Source organism: Gopherus flavomarginatus, chromosome 3 (genome assembly GCF_025201925.1).
Source record: "Gopherus flavomarginatus isolate rGopFla2 chromosome 3, rGopFla2.mat.asm, whole genome shotgun sequence".
Taxonomy (NCBI): Eukaryota; Metazoa; Chordata; order Testudines; family Testudinidae; genus Gopherus; species Gopherus flavomarginatus.
The window spans coordinates 161882024-161903660 of record NC_066619.1 but is presented as its reverse complement, the minus strand read 5'-3'; the positions used below and the strand labels follow the sequence as shown (position 1 = coordinate 161903660).

Here is a 21637-nt window from a genome sequence, read left to right as displayed (position 1 = left end):
AGTTTACACCAGCTGAAGATCTATCCAGTTATTACTATTCATGATGATAAACAATACAGTACCATTGTGCAGCACCTAACAGGGATTAAAAAGACATCATCCCCGTTTTGACAAGATTACAGTCTAATACGATCAAATCAGTAGGACTGCTCACAATGAGGGAAAGTAAAAAAAGAAATAAAAAATCTTGCTCTAAATTAGGCAAGCATAGATCAGAAGGGTATCAAACAACAGAAGGCGGCAGAGAGTAAACCACATATAAATGAAATTATTATACAGTGATTTATAGATTCTGATATTTTAAAGTATAGACCAGTAGAGTATATAGAGGAGAAGATATCATGAGAGTAAAAAATCAAGGGTGGAAAACAAGACAAAGGAGTGGGTTTTGAGCAGGCATTTGAAAGAGGTTGTTTAGCGTGCAGGATGACCCTACCACAGGGGTAGGCAACCTATGGCACATGTGCCGAAGGCGGCACGCGAGCTGATTTTCAGCAGCACTCACACTGTCTGGGTCCTGGCCACCGGTCAGGGGAGATCTGCATTTTAATTTAATTTTAAATGAAGCTTCTTAATCATTTTAAAAACCTTATTTACTTTACATACAACAATAGTTTAGTTATAGACTTATAGAAAGAGACCTTCTAAAAACGTTAAAATGTATTACTGGCACGCGAAACCTTACATTAGAGTGAATAAATGAAGACTTGGCACACCACTTCTGAAAGGTTGCCAACCCCTGCCCTATTACTTCTTCCCTGCAGCTGGACTACTTCTTTATTTGGCCTTTTAATTGACTCAGCTTTAGGTACAATGGATATAGGTTTCCATTCTGAATGCCTATTATAATCCAAGATATTCATTTTCTTTAAAGTGGTGTTCATGCAGTAGGACAGGACATTTTATGGTTGATAATACTCCTTTTCTGCAAATAAAAGCAAACTATGTACTGTGGTACTACAAAAAGGTATGTGCATAGTACACATGAAAACCCTAATCTAGAAAAAGACAGACTGAGACTTTTCCCCCCCCATTTCTTAGGTTTCAAGCCAACAATTGGGGCCTTCTTTATCATGATGGTTACCCTTATACTGGTTGCCTACACAGCCAGTTCTATGGCTCTGGCTATAGCAACGGGACAAGATGTTGTGGCTGTCGCTAATCTCCTCATAAATATTTGCTTTGTTTTTATGATTGTGAGTGATACATTTTTCTGTTTTTTCTCTTAAATGTTGTACAAAAGAAATGACAATGAAATGCCATGTGTAAGTAATTTGTTTTAAAAAAATGATATGTGCTTTGAAGCACATCAGCAGAGCCCTTTGGAATTTTAAGAATACTGTCTAATCCTTCCTATTGATATCAGATCACATTATGAACACATCTCCTGTAAAGTGAGACAGCTCAAGTAAGCAGATGTAAAAAAAGCAAAGTGGCCCAGAGCAGTGGCTCCCCATTGCTTTGCAAGTGACTAGCGTTTGATGGGTAACATTGGTCTCTGACTTATTACCTCTGCAGAATTACATGACTTAGACTAGGTCTGCACTGGGGGGAGGGAGCGGTGGAGTTGAACTAAGATACGCAACTTCAGCTATGCGAATAGTGTTGCTGAAGTCGGCGTATCTTAGGTCGATTTACCTGGCCTTGAGGACAGCGGCGAGTCGACTGCTGCTGCTCCATCGACTCCGCTTCTGCCTCTCGCACGCCGTGGAGTTCCGGAGTCGATGGCAGAGCGATCGGGTATCAATTTTATCACATCTACACTAGACGCAATAAATTGACCCCCAATAGATCGATCACTACCCGCCAGATGACATAGTCCCATTTAAGGGTATTTTGCATGGCCTTGGCAAGTATGGGTGTAACTGCTGATAGTGTTGCAGGAGGGAGGAAAGCTTTTGGAAGATTCTGTGGAATACACCAGAGCCTAATCAAAGTCCTTGAACTAAATGATTGTTTTTGTCCCCCTCTGATATGGATTATTCTTAGCTATAAAAAGAAAAATCTATTGGATTGCTCTTCCAGAGCAGATTACGGAGCTTTTCTTTTCCAGGGCAGTGGTGATTTCTGCCAGCTTTGTTTATATTTTTTTACCCGTTGCCTCTCTTGACCAAGATTTAGGCCTTTTCTTTCTATAATTAAGTCATGTCAGAGGATAGTTGCTGAGGAACTGCTGGATTTCTTCTCTTGAGTTCTTCCTATTTTAGGATGTCAAAGGTTAGAAAAGGGAAGCTCCAACTCACTATAGTATGACTTGAGGGAGATTCCAGGCTTTCCTACTGCTGGGAGCCAGAGAAAAGCTCATGTTCCTTAGGACTCTCATGCTTTAGGAGGAGGCTTAAGACCTGTGCTTCTGAGTGAAAATCCTTTGTTTCCTGCCAAAAACCTAGTGATGGCCCAGCAGGCCACTATTGCTTCAGGTAGAAAGAAACTGTCCTGTAAAGATTCTAAGTAAACTTCTGCCTCAAATACAACTCCAGTGCATTTCTTCCCTTGCTGTCTGAGACCATGGAACGACCAAACATCTCGTGTAACAAAGGGCCTAATCCTATTCCTATTTACAGGAATCAGGTAAGGCCTAGGGGATCAGGCCCAGATTTAGGATTCTATACGCATCATGCATGTGTACATTTAACATTAATGGCAATTATTTCTGTACACTGAATAAGACCTGGTCTACACTAGAAAATTAGGTTGTTTCATGCGGGGTGTGAAAAATCCAAACCCAGGAGCCATGTAGTTAAGATAACTTAAGTCCCTTTGGAGACAATACCAATAAAAGAATTCTTCTGTTGTCCTAGCTACTGCCTTGGGGGGTGCAAGGGAGGGAAGGATGCTTCAAGTGTAGGCAAGTCCTAAGCATGTCACAATTTAAAGTGACTCAGGACTCTGCAAAATTCTCAGGACATACTTTTGACTGTTTCTTTACTGTTTGTAGATTTTCTCTGGCTTGCTGGTAAATCTCACAAGCATCGAATCTTGGCTTTTCTGGCTGAACTATTTCAGCATCCCTCGCTATGGCCTGACTGTGAGTGCTACATTTTCTGTGCATTGTGCTGGAAACACCTTTTGAAAGAGATCACCATTATCTTATAAGAAATAATGTCAACCAATATTATTCCAGTTATAATTGGTAAATACAACTTACCACAGATAAGTTCTTCCTGTCTCTTTACATTCTCGGTACAGTGCAGTAGGTCTCACAGTTTCAGATATGTATTGTAATACGAATTAGCAGAGCTCAAGAAAATGCAGTCAATAGACAACAGAATCATGAATAGCAGTAGGGCCTGAAAAAGATTACTCGAGTCATTGTGATTCTTTGCAGGTTGCAGAACTGCTCTCCACAATACATAATGAATACTAATGTAACTTAAGTATCTGCTATAATGGTGGTTCCCATTTCCTCTTAGAAGTATGAACAACTTCCTAACTCCTCTGCATTTTTCATTTCTTATGTTTTGGCCATTGCTTATTTCATGTGAAACTGGATAATTCCCTTCCTTTATTGCCATAACGTTTTAATAATAGCATGCCTAGGTACCAGTGAGATATAGGTAATGCTGAGGTGGGCTATTTAAAAACCGGATTATGTCAATTTCAGCAATAGCTACAAAGAAGGGGAAAAAGAGTGATTTTCTCCTCCACAACCAAAAAAAATAATTAAAAAATCCTGTTTTTTTCCTGCATGTCTTTCACTTTTTCTATTTAGATTGTAAACTCTTCAAATGAGGGACTGTCTTTACTGTGCCAGGCATATACAAGCACAGAGTGAGACCCAATTTCAATAAGGGAATCAGGCACAACTGTGACACAAATAAGTGCACTCCTTTCAAATGTTTATACAGATTGCTACAGTGAGCCCAGTAGTGCTAATCTGAAAGCTGTATCCCTGTTGCTGCTGTCGAAGTGGCCTCTTGTGGCTGATCTTTTGAACTATATACTTATGTCATATATAAGCATAATCCAGACATTATTTTCTGATTTTTGTGACCTTTGCCACAGAAATGATTTGTAATCCTGAACGCAGTATCTAAAAGATATTCTCTAGTTCAAACAGGAATTAATTTAGGGAACTTCTATGACTTGAGTATTACAGATGGTCAGATTAGATGATCACAATGGTTCCTTCTGGCATTATAATTATGAAATTCAGTAGAGAATACACAGTCAATCTGATCAGTCTTTTGGAGCTGGCAGGGAGAAAAAAAAAGAAGTGGCATGCCTCAGAGGCCTGTCATATAAAATAAAAAATTGAAAAAGCTGAAAGAAATAGATATTGTATCTTATAGCATAAGAGAAATAAGCCAGTAGTATTATTTTAGTTCAGAGACAGTTTTGCTCTGTTTCAATGAGTTTCCATCGTGCAAGTCTCCCAATAGCAGTCTGTGCAGCAGCAGACCCTGTGCTTATGGCAAAGATAACGTCTGTACTTATGTCACAAAGGGGGGTATTTTCACAGTATTTTACCAATACTTAAAATATTATTATCTGAAAATTAGACTAAACTGTTTTCAGTAGAAGGATTTCTTCAACACCCTAGAAAAAAGCTTCGATTCCAGACAGTTTTTCAGATTTTGGCTTATAATGTTGATATATACTTAAATGGAAACTTTTGTTGGTTTGTTTAGTATGTAGTAATTTATTAAACCTGCTTAAAGGTTCCCTCTTGACTACCTAATATTTTTGTTTTTATCTTTAAAGGCTTTGCAAATTAATGAATTTACAGGTCTAAGCTTTTGCCAGAATGCCAATGTGACTGGGGTCAATGTAAGTTGCATAACTTCTAGTCCATTTACAATGTAAGTATGCAGTTATTATAAACAAGTTCTTGCAAGGAGCCCAAGTTCAGTAAACTACAAAATTGAATTTGAGATTTTTTCTGTCGTTGTTTTCCCGGTGCCTCAGCTAACAGTGGGTCTATGCTTTATAACTGAATACTTAGCCTCTGGAGCAGTCTCTGTTTTTCAAATATTTGGTGGTTCATTTCAGATAAGTCATGTAAAGCTTAGACATTTAAAAGTATTTCAAGTGCTAGAGAAGGTAGATGGGACAATTTTTAAAGAAAGCATTTGAGAGAACAGATAGTGATCCTGGAACAGTTTAAGATCTGTTCTTGAAAACTATTTCAGGACATGGCAAGTTTTCCTGTGCAGAAAAAGACCCAACAGACTATTTTTAATGTGTGCTTTATACTTGTAATATTAATTTCTTATTGCATATGTAAAATTGCACTTTGAAGAAGATCTCATAGTTTATTACCAAAGAATAGTGAAAGAAAGAGGAATTTCCCTTAGCTTTGGTACTCTCTGCCAGGTTCTACTCAGCTAATCTTTACAAATTCTTCACAAAGACTTTTAAGTTCAGATTTTTCTTTTCTCCACAATATGCAACATGCTAACTTGCAACATTTGCTAGCTTGAGGCCCTAAAAAGTATTACAGTCCTCTTCAGAGTAGAGTAACTATTTATGCAGGCTGATGCGAACTGAATAGCAAAGGTTCAAATTTGGTATTAAGAGTTGAGGTTTGAACCTGTTTTTTTCCTGACACAGGTTAACCTATCCTTGGTCACCATTCTGTTTGCATTGGACCAAAGCATTTTTCAGCAAAATATGAAAACAGGCAAATTAATTATTCAGTTACAGATCTTTACAAAGGGTTAACTTTTTTTAAACTTTAATTTGTATTGACTAGCTGCACTGGAGAAGAATATTTGAACATGCAAGGCATTGAAGTGTCTGCTTGGGGCATGTGGAGGAATTATGTGGCTCTTCTATGCATGACACTAATCTTCTTTACAATTGCATATTTGAAACTGCGCTTCCTGAAGAAGTTCTCTTAATTCAGCTGAGTTCACAAGCATCTAGTGTAGCACAATGCAATGCAGTTTTGATAGTGAATGGACTAAAAATGTTTTAACATTTTCAAAGATTACATTAAAGATTTTGATAACCGTGTTCAGTTTTTACTAATACTGCTTGCTACCGAGGTACATCTATTACAAAGGTCTCACGCACCTGAAGACAGCAGAGGATTGTTGACAGCGTACAATTTAGGCCTGGGATTTCCAGGGACCAAGGAATGCTGTAGAAACCTCAGATCAGCAGTCAGGGAGATGTAAACAGAGAAGCATCTTTGACATCCTAAGGTGCTAAAGGCTTAGTCTGCATTATTGATAGTGGCAGACAGCTAGCTCAAGAAAGCACTTGAAAAAAATAATCTAAACATGTTCACCTAGAAATATATAGTTTAAAAAACTATATAAAGTGAAGTTGGATGAGAATTTAGTTTTCTTATCTAATGCAGATGCTTCTCTTTAGTACAGAAGGGCAGGGCAGTAAGTGAAACTGACTAGGCCTTCAATTTTCTTTGGGTTTTACCAAACAGGAGGTTCTGCAGCTATATTTTTTTAAATTTTAAAACAGTACAGGGGGATTGGAAGAAGGGGGAAGAGAAAAGCAACATGTTAAATACAGGACAGTCACCATAATGAGACGGATTTAAATGCAGACTATTTTTGTCCATAATTCTCATACACATTAGTGGTTTTCCTATGTAAAATCTTTATTAGGAAGTAAAGTGCTCAGTATTATAGACCAATAAATCTTTGATAACTGTGGAAGACTTGCATAATTAACAGCTTCCTAATAAGACCAAATGTTAATGCAAGACTTTACACATACTTAGAAGAAACCCTTTGCCCTAGAAACAAAGTAACAGTTACAAGAGAATCTAAACTTAAAATGAAACCATAATAAAAACATGTATAACACATTTGTCTAGTTGCCATGTATTTATTGCATGGCACATTGTCAACACACATGGATAGCCCATGAAAGCTTACGGCACTTCAAAATGAAGTTTGTTATTAAGTAACGACACGTTACAGATATACAGATGAACAAATATAGCTATGAATGCAAACATTTTGGTTTTCATAATAAAAGAAAAGCTTTGTTCGATATTAGTTTAGAGAAAGGTACAATTTTAGGACACCACAGTGATAGCTGTAGCGTTTTGAAAAGGCAACTTCACAAATGCAAATTTCCTTAGTTCTGCAGCATGATATTGCAGCAACATCCAACGTGTCTTGTCTTTATAACAAAAGATCACTTTAACTTAGCACTAGCAACCTCTTTCCTGTGAAGCCAAATTGTTTGGTCAGATGATTGGTTTTAAACTTTAACTACATGACATATAATACTGTATCTGGCATTTTGATATTCCTACACCCCAACAGACCAAATGCTAATTTTCTAGAGCTTGCAAAAACAATCTTACCATATGTCAAAGCATTAGCCAACTGACCCCTTGAAATATACCGCCTACACAGTAATGTAATAGAAGGTTTTGTATACTATTATTAAGGCTTAGATTATGTCATGGAAGTCCAGCTTTCCATGACTTTCAGAGACTTCCATGACACTTTCCGCATCAGCCCCATGGAGGCAGGGCTGAAGCTATCAGGGACTCTGGTGCTCTGAGCTGCTGTGGGCTTAGGAGGGCCCACCACACAGCTTCCACAGGTAGCAGGGGGGACCCCAGAGGTGTGAGCCACAGTGGCAACAGGTGCTAGACCTCTCCTCCCCTCATGCAGCAGGACTCAAGCTTTCATCCCCCTGTCAGCCTCATTTTGTCAGTTATTTTTAGTAAAAGTCAGGGGCTTCAGGGAATTTTTGTTTATTGCCAGTGACTTGTCCCTGCCTTTTACTAAAAATAACTGTGATAAAATCTTAACCTTAACTATGATGATATACATTTATTTGGATTAATTTCTTATCCACTTGGCAGTGGTGGAGCTTGACCGATAGTCTATTGGGAAATTTCAGCTCTCAGTAGGGGAGAAGTCCCTTCATCTAAGATGAGTAAGTTACTGAACATGCACTTTCTTGTAAATTTAACATATGAAGTTTTGTTTTTATCAAGGACAAGTGCTCTGGTGATATGGAATGTGTCTTAGATGACACCATAACACGACAACAAGTGCTGGTATATATAGATATGGGAAAACTGCAATATTTGGAGGTGTATCTGATTCAATACCAAACCAAAAATACTAACACAAAAATATAAGGTACTTAAAGTTAATTACAGGAAGCAATTCCTATAATAAGCACAACATGAAAGCCACCAGCATCAATAAAAAGGCTACTTATCCTTTGGCATGGATGTTTTCCTTCTTACACCCTACAAATCTACGCACTTAGAATACTGTGTACTTCATCTGAATATTAAATTTTCCATTCCCCTTTAAACCTACAGTAAGTCTTAAGGCAACTATCAGCTTAAGTGAAGACTCCCATATTTCACTATATCGGAATGTATAGTGCTATCAAAAATTGTACATATTTGCCTCTAATTTTCTCTATACCAAACTCAAATCACTGTCAGTGCTGTTGCTGCTTCAAAGCTCTACCACAGTCCCAAATCCAGCAAGCCTTCTACTAAAAAGTGCTGATTATACTAAAGACTACAATTTCAAAAGGATATAGCGTAGTTCCCTACAGAAAAACATGTATATGCAGAAATAGACCTTCAATTGCTCATGCAGGTCAGGTAAGAGGATACATAAGAAGCTAATTAGGCCCTTGCCTTTGAATTGGGATGAATACTTGCTAGAGCTAATCAGAAATGTTCAAAATGTCAATTTCTCTCTCCCCTTGCATCTCCCGCGATTAATTGATGTTTTCCACAACTTATCTAATGTTTACCTAATTTCTGCATGTAACTGTAGAAAGGGTAGGTGCAGTTTTGGATGCGGAGCTCAGAGGTCTTCCTTTTTGAAAATTTGGCCCTAAAAGCCAGCTATGGACAGACACAAAGACAACAACGATCACATTAGTTATGTGTAAATAGCAACTGATCCAATAAAAGATCTTTTGTCTCTCTTATGTGTAAAGAAGTTCCGAAAGAACTACTTTTAAAACACTAAAATATATGAAGTACTGAATATATGAAGCAACATTCCCTGTGTATCAAACTATTGCCTTTTTCCTCTGGCAATAGTGCACTGATATGCACTATTCACATGCTTCTTGCATATGCGTATGCGTCTACTTCATAATAAAAATGAACTAAACATGACCTTCTGTCAGAGGAAAAAGGCAATAGTGCACTGATACATAGAGAACGGTTCTTTAAAATAAATTAAAGAGAATCTTAGCACGCTAAAGAAAAACTCTAGAATAAAAAGAAGATTGTGTTATTTGTTTGTAATTTGTGTTGAATATAATTAACAGGAAAATCTATACAGGAAGTCACCTTATTAATATATTTTAGAATAGGAATTTAAGAATAATATTTCCCATTATAAAGCACTGGAAAACTAAGCATTTGAGTTGAGAAATTAAATGCATTTTTGGCTAACTATTAATCAAAACTTTTAGAAGAGACTTACTTCACAACAACTTTGAAACTAATGTCCAGCATTATTTAATGGGAAAGTAGATTCTTACAGTCCTATTTTACATAACCAAGATGAGCTCCTGCTGCATAGCAAGCATTAAGATGGGAATACTTAGAAAAAAAACAACAGCTGCATTTACTGAATGAAGACAGGGAAACTTTAAAACTCTCTGGCACAGATCCTATAAGTGCAGCCTCTTTAAGCAATGCTACTGGTGGATTATGGTCCTAAAGCCAGTGTAGGTGGCAAGAGGAATCTCACCCTATTTAGTGGGGTAGGTAGGTAATGCCAACTTTACATCTGTCAATTGCTGACACAGTGGTTGTAGATTAGATGTCCCTATGGCCTACTGATCAATCCTCAGGTGGGACACTAGGAGCTTTAGCATTCATCACTGTTTTTGGAAAACAAATAGTAAATAGTATATTTGCTGTTATAATACAGGATTGAAATTTTAAAACAATCCATTGACAATATTACACATGGATGTTGCTCCCGCCATTCCCGCCTCCAGTTCCATCAATGCCTTCTGTTGACTGAGAGGAGGATGGACGGGAACTCCTAGAACGAGGCTGGCTATTCAGTCCAAGTGGTGTTCCCAAGCGGTGGCTCATTTGGGAAGCTGTGTCATCCGATTCCCAACGCTCTAGTTCCTCCCGCACTAACCTCTCCATTTGTTCCCTGTGGATTTCATTGTCACGTCCCAATCTTTCATCCTAAATACAAAGAAAGATACAAACTCACTGTGTAATCTTCCAAATCTGATTGTGAACAAAATCTGGAAGAAGGTATACAATATTCTAAGAGACATCTCAGATAAATTCATGCCATAGTGTGGCTTTCTACTAAACCAAGCACTGAACAAGAGGTAAAGGTACTGTTGTAGCAGCTGCAGAATAGTGACAAGTTTTTATACTGTGCCCATCATCATGGAATGACAGAGCCTTCACACAGTGATGTGTTAATTCACTATGATAATTAGTCTCTGGCTGGACTTTGATCAAGTGCTTGTAAATAAACCCAAAATGGAGTCTGATAGTCAGTGGCTTAACATTGCTATGGTACCTACCTCAGTTATCACAATCCTATGTGTGAAGGAGTAGAAAAGCAAAGTAGAAACAAATGAGCTCATCATCTAACTTACATGGAAAACAGCTCTTTAGTTAGTGATCAGTCAACTGACTGCTCAAGTCGTACTGGGGGTTTCTTACCTCTGTAACTCCATCTAGCAGTCTTCCCAACACATCTCTCCTTTTCAGTTTGGCCCGCTCCATTGCCTCAAGCTTTACAATAACAGCATCAATTTTGGAAACAATACTGCCTATGGAATGTTCCATGCGATCCACTCGTCTCACCAACCTGAAGGCAACAGATATTTGCAAATGTTAAATGTTACTGACATTTTCAAGTCATTAATTTGGTTTTAGATAATCGCCTTGTAGGAAGTGGAAAGTTCATCAGATGACATTTTTACAGTTTTTAGTAAACCTACAAACCAAAATGACAAATTTGTAATTTTCTCAGCAAGGAAGAGGGGTGACGGCAAGTGTAAAACTCCTGAATTATGTCCTCTGATTTCCTTCTCTTTGGGGGATATCCTATCATATACACTGTACAGAAATGGAGGGCCGGGTGGGGCTCACTCAAGAGCTGGTCTCTACCACTTCTGGTGTTTGCTACAGATTGTACAAGAGGCGCTCTGCTTTCCACAGAGAAGAGAGTGCTACTTCCATAGCACCCTCGGTGGAAGATTTTGGGCCTGGAAATGAATCCCAGCACATTGTCACTAAAACACACATTTGAGAGAGAAGAAAAAAAATAAGTAGAACTGTTGCTACTTCTTAAGAGAGCCGTGCATTCCCATGGTGAATGAAGGGTTCCATATCCTGGTCTGTATGTACTCTAACTGAGCTACATGTTTACAGGCTTGCATAATGTTTTTTTTTATATATATATATATAATTGTAGATTATATATATATATATATATAATATATATATATATAATATAACCATTTTCTACAATCATGGTCTACAGAAATACAGCATCTAGCTTTATTTTTTCCCTTGATCTAGTTACCTAATTACTCACCCATCCCTCTGTCAAACAAGTTTCATATAAAAGCTGGTGAACATAGCAGACAACCTTAAAGTTAATGGAATGTTTTAAAGTGAAGGGGATTTAGAAAGCAAGTAGCAATTGTTAATTATGCTGTAATATTTCTAATGAAGTAATCCCATCCCAAGCAAATGAACTGATATGTTCTACATCCTATACGGGGATAAGGAAAATACATCTGACCCACAGGCATTTGATTGCAGACATGTTAACTAGTATAGTTTGGGATCATCACACACAGTTACTACTGAACAAGGAAGATGGTCAATCAGGTTCTAGCAACCCTAAGTCATAACCAGGGGTGGCTCTAGCTTTTTTGCCGCCCCAAGCAAGGCAGGCAGCCTTCGGCGGCACACCTGCAGGAGGCCCCCAGTCCTGTGGATTCGATAGCTTGCCTGCAGGAGATAAGACGGTTACTCACCTTTGTAACTGTTGTTCTTCGAGATGTGTTGCTCACATCCATTCCAGTTAGGTGTGCGCGCCGCGCGTGCACGTTCGTCGGAAACTTTTTACCCTAGCAACTCCAGTGGGCCGGCAGGTCGCCCCCTGGAGTGGCGCCGCCATGGCGCTCGATATATACCCCTGCCGGCCCACCCACTCTTCAGTTCCTTCTTGCCGGCTACTCCGACAGTGGGGAAGGAGGGCGGGTGTGGAATGGATGTGAGCAACACATCTCAAAGAACAACAGTTACAAAGGTGAGTAACCGTCTTTTCTTCTTCGAGTGATTGCTCACATCCATTCCAGTTAGGTGAATCCCAAGCCATACCTAGGCGGTGGGGTCGGAGTGAGAAGTCGCGGCATGGAGCACTGCCAATCCGAAGGCCGCGTCCTCTCTTGACTGCTGGACCAGGGCGTAGTGGGAAGCAAAGGTGTGGACCGATGACCAGGTCGCTGCCCGACAGATTTCCTGGATGGGCACACGGGCGAGGAAAGCCAGCGACGACGCCTGCGCCCTGGTAGAATGCGCAGTCACACGGCCCGTAGGGACGTGGGCCAAGTCATAGCAGGTCCTGATACAGGATGTTACCCATGAGGATAACCTCTGGGAGGAGATAGGAAGCCCCTTCATGCGGTCCGCTACCGCCACGAAAAGCTGGGGGGATTTGCGGAAGGGTTTGGTCCTCTCCACACAGAACGCGAGAGCCCTACGGACATCAAGCGAGTGGAGCTGCTGCTCCCTGCCTGAAGAGTGAGGTTTCGGGAAAAAAACCGGAAGGAATATCTCCTGGTTGATGTGGAAGGTCGAGACTACCTTGGGGAGAAAGGCAGGGTGTGGCCTCAGCTGCACCTTATCTTTGTGGAAGACTGTATACGGGGGGTCTACCACAAGAGCCCGGAGTTCCGACACCCGCCTAGCTGAGGTGATAGCTACTAAAAAGGCAGTCTTCCAAGAGAGATAAAGTAGGGAGCAAGTAGCTAACGGCTCAAAGGGGGGCCCCATGAGCCGAGACAACACCAGGTTAAGATCCCAGGTTGGAGCAGGGAGTCGGACGTTAGGGTATAAACGTTCCAGCCCCTTAAGGAATCTAGACACCGTCGGGTGAGAAAAAACGGAGCGACCATCCCCACCCGGGTGAAAGGTGGAGATAGCTGCCAGGTGGACCCGCAACGACGATATCGCCAGACCCTGTTGTTTGAGGGACCAAACGTAGTCTAAGATATTGGCCACCGAAACTTCCATAGGGCGGAGACCTTTCTCCACGCACCAACAGGAGAAACGCTTCCACTTGGCCGAGTATGTCGCTCTCGTGGAAGGCTTCCTGCTGCCCAAAAGCACCTCCCGTACCGGTGTGGAGCAGCGCAGTTCAGAGCCGGTCAGCCACACAGGAACCACGCCGCTAGGTGCAGCGACTGCAGGTCCGGGTGACAGAGAGTCCCGTGCTCCTGGGTAATCAGGTCCGGGTGAAGGGGCAGGGGAACTGGGTCGGCTATGGCCAGGTCCAGCAGCATGGGGTACCAATGTTGCCTGGGCCACGCCGGGGCTACCATGATCACGCGAGCCCTGTCCCTGCGCACCTTCAGAAGGACCCTGTGGACCAGAGAAAACGGGGGAAACGCGTAGTACAAGTGGGTCGTCCACGGAATAAGGAAGGCATCCGCTATAGACCCGGGCTCCCTGCCCTGAAAGGAGCAGAACGCCTGGCACTTCTTGTTCCCCCCGGACGCGAAGAGGTCCACACGGGGATAACCCCACCTCTGGAAGATGGAGAGGGCGACGTCCGGGCGAAGGGACCACTCGTGCGATAGGAAGGATCTGCTCAAGCGATCCGCCAGCGTGTTCCTTACTCCGGGGAGGAAGGAAGCCGTGAGGTGAATGGAGTGGGCTACACAAAAGTCCCAGAGTCGCATCGCCTCGTGACATAGGGGAGAGGATCTGGTGCCGCCCTGCTTGTTGATATAGTACATGGTCGTCGTGTTGTCGGTAAACACCGCGACACAACGACCTCGAAGCTGGTGACAGAACGTTTGACAAGCAAGGCGGACCGCTCTCAACTCCCGCATGTTGATGTGCAACCTCACCTCCTGTGGGGACCACAGGCCCTGCGTTCTCAGGGTTCCCAGGTGGGCCCCCCAGCCGAGATCTGAGGCATCCGTTGTCAGGGACACCGAGGGCTGAGGTGGGTGGAAAGGGAGCCCCGCACACACTACGGACTGGTCTAGCCACCAGTCGAGAGAATCTAACACCCCCTGGGGGATTGTGATCAGCATGTCTAGCGGCTGCCTTGCCGGCCGGTAATGTTCGATGAGCCACAACTGGAGGGGCCTCATGCGGAGCCGAGCATAACCGGTCACAAACGTGCATGCTGCCATGTGGCCTAACAGGGTTAGACATGTCCGTACTGATGTCAAGGGGGCTGCCCGCAGTCGTTGAACGATCGCCGACAATGCCTAGAACCTCGGCAACGGCAGAAGAGCCCTGGCCACGGTGGCGTCCAGGACGGCCCCGATGAACTCCACCCTCTGCGTGGGGATCAGGGTGGACTTGTCCATGTTGATCATGAGGCCCAAGGTAGCAAACAGGCCGGTGATCACGCGGACGTGGCTGCAAACTTGCAGTTCCGACGTGCCCCGAATTAACCAATCGTCTAGGTAAGGGAACACGTGGATACGACTGCGCCGAAGATGTGCCACAACGACTGCCATGCATTTTGTAAATACCCTCAGGGCCGTAGAAAGGCCAAATGGGAGGACTGCAAATTGGTAGTGAAGGGGGCCCACCACGAAACGAAGGAAACGTCTGTGGTGTGGCCAAATGGCAATGTGAAAATAAGCGTCCTGCATGTCGAGGGCGGCGTACCAGTCTCCCGGATCCAGGGATGGGATAATGGTCCCCAGGGATACCATGCGGAACTTCAACTTCACCAGGTATTTGTTGAGCTCTCGCAGGTCGAGGATAGGCCTGAGGCCTCCCTTGGCCTTGGGGATCAGAAAGTAGCGGGAATAAAACCCCTCGCCTTTCTCGTTTTCCGGAACCGCCTCTATAGCTCCTTTGTTGAGGAGCGTCTGTACCTCCTGTCGAAGGAATTGCTCGTGAGAGGGGTCCCTGAAGAGGGACGAGGAAGGGGGGCGGGAAGGAGGAAACGATGTAAACTGCAGGCGGTATCCCGTCTGCACCGTACGCAAGACCCAGCGGTCCGATGTTACTTGGGTCCACGCCGGAAGGAAAAACGAAAGGCGGTTGGAAAACGGGGGGGAAGGATCCGTGGGGGAAACTGTTACTGCGCCCTCGGGCGCACCTTCAAAATGAAGGCTTGGGTCCAGGCGGGGGCTTAGAGGAGCCTTGATTCTGCCCCCCTTGGTTCCCCGAATGCCTACGCCTTCCATTCCTGCCACGGCGCCTATTGAGGTCCTGCCGTTGGCGGAACTGGGGGTATGGCCTGCGCTGCTGTTGCTGCTGTGGCCGGAAGGGTCTGCGCTGCGTTCCCGGCGTGTGCATCCCGAGGGAGCGCATAATGACCCGATTGTCCTTGAGACTCTTAAGTCTGGGGTCTGTCTTTTCCAAAAACAGGCCGTGGCCTTCGAACAGGAGGTCCTGGATGGTACGTTGGAGCTCCGGTGGAAGGCCAGAGACCTGCAGCCAGGAGATACGGCGCATCGTTACCCCCGAGGCGAGGGTGCGGGCAGCCGAGTCTGCAGCGTCCAAAGAAGCTTGCAATGATGTTCGTGCAACCTTCTTGCCCTCGTCTAGGATGGCCGCAAATTCTTGGCGGGCGTCTTGCGGCAGCAGCTCTTTAAATTTGTCCGCTGCCACCCATGAGTTGAACGCGTACCTACTGAGCAGGGCTTGTTGGTTCGAAACCCTGAGCTGCAGTGCCCCAGCCGAGTAGACTTTGCGTCCAAGGAGGTCCATACGCCTGGCCTCCCTGGATTTGGGGGCTGGAGCTTCCTGCCCATGACGCTCCCTGTCATTCACCGACTGCACCACCAGGGAACACGGTGTCGGGTGGACATGGAGGTACTCATAGCCTTTAGAGGGGGCCATGTACTTCCTCTCGACGCCCCTCGCCGTAGGGGGGATGGAGGCCGGTGACTGCCAGATAGTATTGGCGTTGGCCTGGATCGTCCTTATGAAGGGTAGGGCGACCCTGGTGGGAGCATCCGACGAGAGGATGGTGACAATCGGATCCTCGATCTCCGAGACCTCCTCGGCTTGTAGGCTCAGATTCTGAGCTACTCGCCTAAGGAGGTCTTGGTGCGCCCTGAGATCCAGCGGGGGGGGGGGCTACTGGAGGAGGTGCCAGCCACCGCTTCATCAGGGGAGGAGGATGAGGAGACCCCCGGCAAGAAAGTGTCCAATGGGGGGTCCCCCTCGGCCCTCGCCTCTGTCTCAGGAGCCAGAGCGGAGTCTTGCTGCTTGGACCCTTCCTCTCCATCCGGGGAGCGAGGGGGGCGAGACAACGAGGCTTCCGGCACCCTGTGCTCCGCCGTCGCAGGCCTAGCAGGAAGCTGTTGGGGGCCCTGGGCTTGATGGTATGCCCATGGGGTCCAAAACCCCCACTGCTGCGGGCCTTGGTCCTGTTGCGGCGGGTCTTGAAAGAGCGCCGCCTGCTGGTCGGTGCCCAGCGCATACCCGCTGTCTGTCTGCGAAGACACCGACGGCTGCCTAGAAGGCCACGGCGGGGCCGACCCTGGCTGGTAAGGGTCTGCGCGGGTCGGCAGCGAAGATCTTCTCGGTGCCGGGGATCGGTACCGGGAGTCATAGCGGTGCCGGGATCGGGACCGGGACCGGGTTCTGTCTCGGTGCCGGGATCTGGACCGGTACCGGCCGCCGCTTCGGTGCTGGGATCGGGACCGGGACCTGCCACCGACGCGGTGCCGGGAGGTCGACCGGGACCGGGACCTGCCACCAGCTCGGTGCCGGGAGGTCGACCGGTGCGCTGATCGACGGCGGGACTGGCTCCTGGAGTCACGGTGCCGGTATCGGCGGCTGGAGTCAGACCGCGACCGTCTGGAGGTCGATCGGTGCCGCGAGTGCGACCGGTACCGCCGAGGGGAGCGGTGCCGGGACTGCGAGCGGCGATGGGATCTTGATCTGCCGTGACGTCGGGACCTGGACCGCAAGCGCGAGTCCCGAGACGGTGCCGACATCATGGGCTTGCCTCTAGATGCGACCCGCACCGGAGGTACCGGGGGTGGCAGCTGAGTAGGCTCCGTCAAGGCAATAAGGTCCCGTGCCGAGGCGAAGGTCTCCGGCGTGGATGGGACCAATAGCTCAACCCCAGATCTTATGGGGGAGCTTGGCGGCACCGGACTCGACGGACCCGCCGGGCCCGGAGTCGACGGTGCCGGCGGCGCCGCGGCCGATGTCGAGGCCGGGCGCCCCAGTCGGGTCTGCCTGGCTGGAGTAGCAGACGCTGACGGTCTCGGCTCTGCAGCCGGTGCCGGAGAAGGTCGGTGCCGGGGAGTCTTCCCGGTGCCGGTGCGATCCGGTGCCGGCGCCGAGATCACGGCCTGCAAAGCCGCCGGGTCAAGTGCCGCCTCCATGAGGAGAGTCCGGAGTCTTTGGTCTCTCTCCTTTTTTGTCCTGGGCTTAAAAGCCTTGCAGATGCGGCACTTGTCCGATCTGTTCGATTCCCCCAGGCACTTCAGGCACGCGTCGTGGGGGTCGCTGGTAGGCATAGGCTTCTTACAGGCCGCACACTGCTTAAAGCCCGGCGAACCAGGCATGAGCCCGGTGCCGGGTGCCGGGAAGGGCTACAGCCCCCGGCGAACAACTATCTACAACACTATTTACACCTAATTACTTACTAACTATACTTAACGATCTAACTAACAACTATAACAATAACGAGAGATAACAAGGAGAGCTAGGGACGTGGAGGACAGCTATGCCGTGCTCCACAGTTCCAACGACCGACACGGCGGTAAGAAGGAACTGAGGAGCGGGTGGGCCGGCAGGGGTATATATCGAGCGCCATGGCGGCGCCACTCCAGGGGGCGACCTGCCGGCCCACTGGAGTTGCTAGGGTAAAAAGTTTCCGACGAACGTGCACGCACGGCGCGCACACCTAACTGGAATGGATGTGAGCAATCACTCGAAGAAGAACCACCGGTCCCGTGGCTTCGGCGTACCTGCTGCCGAATGGCCTCCGAAACCGCAGGACCGGTGGAGCTCCCACAGGCAAGCCGCCGAAGGCTGCCTGACTGCCGCCTTCGCAGGGACCGGCAGGGCACCTCCCCCTGTGGCTTGCTGCCCCAGGCACACACTTGGAGTGCTGGTGCCTGGAGCCGCCGCTGGTCATAACCACTTCATTCATCCTTGCTGTGACTGGGGCCTATAGAGAGACCATTTCAGCCAAATATACAAGCATAAATAATACAAATTCCTGCCAATCCTTTAGTTCTATTTGAATGTACAATAACCTCGATTTTTGTCTGATGAAAGAAGAGCAGAGCAGGCTTTTAGAATTAGTTTAACATTGACAATGTTTCTTTCAGGTTGTCAGCCACTGTATGAGCATGGATGAAATTCTTCCACAAACACCTGAGAGCAGAGGTGTTAACTTGGACTCTGGTGTGATTTGGCTAATTCTTACAGTAATTATACAAAAGAGACTCGGGGCTTATCTACACAATGATTTAATGCGTGGCAAGCCAGGATGTGAATCTACAATGCACTAGTGTCCTGCACATTAACTGGGTGCCAGTTAATGCGCCGCAGAATCACGACAGGGCTTGCTGCACGCTAAATTGCCATACAGACATGCCCTCAGTAGAAACTAACCAAATTAAAGTAGGAAAACCCCATATTTCAAGTGTCCTCTGCATATGCCTACTTTTGGGCTGTGCCAATCGGTGCTGCACTGAATATGCAGGTCCATCCTGAAGATCCTCAGTTACAGGTAAGTGACCTTCATCTTGCACCAATTTTTTTTTTGAGTTGGTTATTTATTTAAACCTGGGAGCTACTATTTCTTTTGTTTCCATTTTCATCCAGGATCCTCTAACAACAACTTTAAATGCAGACAATAGATTTCAAGTGATAAATAGCTATTTACACAGTTAGTTTTGTAACACATTTCTTAGATTTCATTTGGTTAATACCCAGAATTATACTGGAGGGCAGTATATATTTTAAAAACCCCACACGTTGCAGCACTGCTTGCACTTACACTTGGAACTCTTCATATGAAACCCCACTAGAGCTGCTACCTCTTCTTCTAGAGCTGTGTCCACTGTCCTCATCATCGTCCTCTTCAGAGTCATCCAGACTGCGAGGGAAGCTTCGACCACTCATTGGACGTGGTAGACAGCTCCTGTCCAGATCCAGATCCTCCTTCATGAAAAACAAACATTATCCATAGACTTTCACCTGTGGACTGAAGGTCAAGGCTGCATGACCTCATTCATTTAACTACTTTTCACCCTTTTATAGTTTTGTTAGGAGTGAATGTTAGCCAACCTAATAGATTAGTAAGTCTAAATTAAATGCAAATGAGAATTGGTGCTTAGAAACTCCATTGACCCAACTGATGGTGTTCAAGGTCTTCCAATTGCCCTAAAGGATGACTTACCCTCTCTTTCTCTAGATCATCTCTCATTTGCTGATGTTCATGTTCTGTCAATTCCTGATCCCCATCCTGGTCATACTTAGTAAATATTGCTTCAATCTCTGCATCCGTGTGACCTTTCCTGAAAAGATGATAAAATAGACCCCCTTTTTATTTAATGTTCTGCGAAAAATGTTGGGGTTGAGGAGGGAGGGGAAGAGACAACAAAAAGAAGTCTTTACAGCAAATTCTCTAAAAGCCAAAGATCATGCTTAATTCAGTGCTGCCTACAAGCTTTCCCATCACAAATCCAAGCCCACTAACTATGCTGGCAAAGCTTGGGTACATATCACCAACAGTCTTGGCCCCAGCCCATTGCTTTAGAGGTTTTTTTCCCCTGCCTAACAGCATCTCTCTCTTTTCTCTAGATTGCATTTAAGACAGTTTCCTCTTATCCACACCCCTAGTTGTGACTAGCACTGAAAAAACAAAGAGAATGCAGTATCTCTGTCTGATCAACAGGAGCTCTAGTCCTAACTATCATCTGCATGCAGGTGGCTCTGCAGACCAAAACATTTCATGAACTACCCCAGATTCTGCTTAACAGGACAGGTGACAAAATGAAACTTTACGAGACCCCATTTACAAGAGCACTTGAGAGAGGAAAGGTTCTTCATTTGCCTCTCTTTGGTATCAATGAGACAGGAACACATCTACTATAAGACAACCCCCATCCATCTTCATGAAATCCTGCAGGCAAGTCAGACTCAAAGGCTATTGAGAGATCTGGAAAAAAAATCAGCTTGCATCCATCACTGGAAAGATTGTTCTCTATGGATTTTAATACCACCTTCATACCATACATATGCCTAAAACCCCTTGTCAGAATGGAGAACACATGCTGAATCAAAAATGCAAATGAGTTGCTCAAATGCCAACTTCTAAACCTTCCAAAAATAAGGTGGCTAGAAAGAGGGCAATAGTTTGTAAGCCTTTTGAGCAGGGTCCTACTTAAATTCTCTCCATGAATTGTTACCAATCCTCTTCAATAATGGTGCCAAAACTTCTCTGCTGATCCTCACTCACCATGAAGGGGAAGGGTCCAACTTACAGGTGGTATGATGCAACTGGCCAAGAAAAGTTAGTGACCTCACTCCAGCTCACACCATTAGCCATTATTTTTCCTCTTCCCCCACCCCTCATTTTTTGCTTTGTTTTGTTTCTGCAATGCCCTTGGACTTTCCTGAAACACTGCAGATTTTCGAGCACCCTATTTATTTACATAAAAACCCTTCTGTTAGATACAAAAGGAAGCGTAAGTTTTATTAGCAACCCACATGACATGGAAGCATTCCTACATATTGTTTTTATTTGCATTAATGTACCTTAACAACGTTTCTCCCCCTCACGCCCTACAGGCCTTGAGGAAATCAGAAAGATTCTTTGCATCACAAGTCCCTTGGGAATATTGCTTAAGATACAAAATACTGGTTTCCTTACCCCTTGAGATCCTGTCGTAGTTCATCGAAGTTTAACTTTCCCCCACCTTGTCGCAAGTTCTCTGAAATGTCATCAACAGTAGTTTTTTTCAATTTAAGTTTAATCATGGCTTTATTGTATCCCTAACAGAGAAAATAAAATGAGAGAAAATAAAAGTTTACTTCTAATGGCATATTTAACTTTGTTTTGTTTGTTGTTTCATGTAAAGAAGATTGCTTGCATTCCTGAATGAAGTCAAAACCTCATTTAATATTTTCTGACAAGCACTGGAGGAATCATATAATCATAGGAGTGGAAGGGACCTCGAGACGTCATCTAGTCCAGTCCCCTGCACTCATGGTAGGACGAAGTATTATCCTCTAGACCAGGGGTTCTCAAACTTCATTGCACTGCGATTCCCTGCTGAAAACAAAAATTATTATACGACTCCAGGAAGGGGCACCGAAGCTTAAGCCTGCCCAAGTCTTGCTGCCCTGGGCGGTGGGTGGGGGGTAAAGCCAAAGCCCAAGGGCTCAGCCCCAGGCAGGGGGCCAGTAACATGAGCCCCAACACGCAGGGTTGAAGGTTGTGGGGCTTGGGCTTCGGCAAGTCTAAGCCAGCCCAGGCGACCCCATTAAAAT

At 45.3% G+C, this 21637-nt stretch overlaps 2 protein-coding genes across 2 annotated transcripts in view; one reads left to right on the top strand and one right to left on the bottom strand.

The window, feature by feature from the left end:
• Positions 1-6477, top strand: part of LOC127047918 (broad substrate specificity ATP-binding cassette transporter ABCG2-like) — a 40087-nt gene extending 33610 nt beyond the window's left edge. Inside the window, exons 13-16 of the mRNA XM_050946833.1 lie at positions 1042-1196; positions 2939-3028; positions 4705-4802; positions 5696-6477. Of these exons, the coding sequence (XP_050802790.1) occupies positions 1042-1196; positions 2939-3028; positions 4705-4802; positions 5696-5843 (491 nt within the window). The 3' untranslated portion in view covers positions 5844-6477. The remainder of the gene's footprint in view (positions 1-1041; positions 1197-2938; positions 3029-4704; positions 4803-5695) is intronic.
• Positions 6478-6544: 67 nt separating this feature from the next.
• The window catches only part of PKD2 (polycystin 2, transient receptor potential cation channel), a 37637-nt gene continuing 22544 nt past the window's right edge, over positions 6545-21637 (bottom strand). Inside the window, exons 9-13 of the mRNA XM_050946829.1 lie at positions 21018-21139; positions 19542-19659; positions 19140-19303; positions 10619-10766; positions 6545-10123 (exon numbers count right to left, since the gene is read on the bottom strand). Of these exons, the coding sequence (XP_050802786.1) occupies positions 9884-10123; positions 10619-10766; positions 19140-19303; positions 19542-19659; positions 21018-21139 (792 nt within the window). The 3' untranslated portion in view covers positions 6545-9883. The remainder of the gene's footprint in view (positions 10124-10618; positions 10767-19139; positions 19304-19541; positions 19660-21017; positions 21140-21637) is intronic.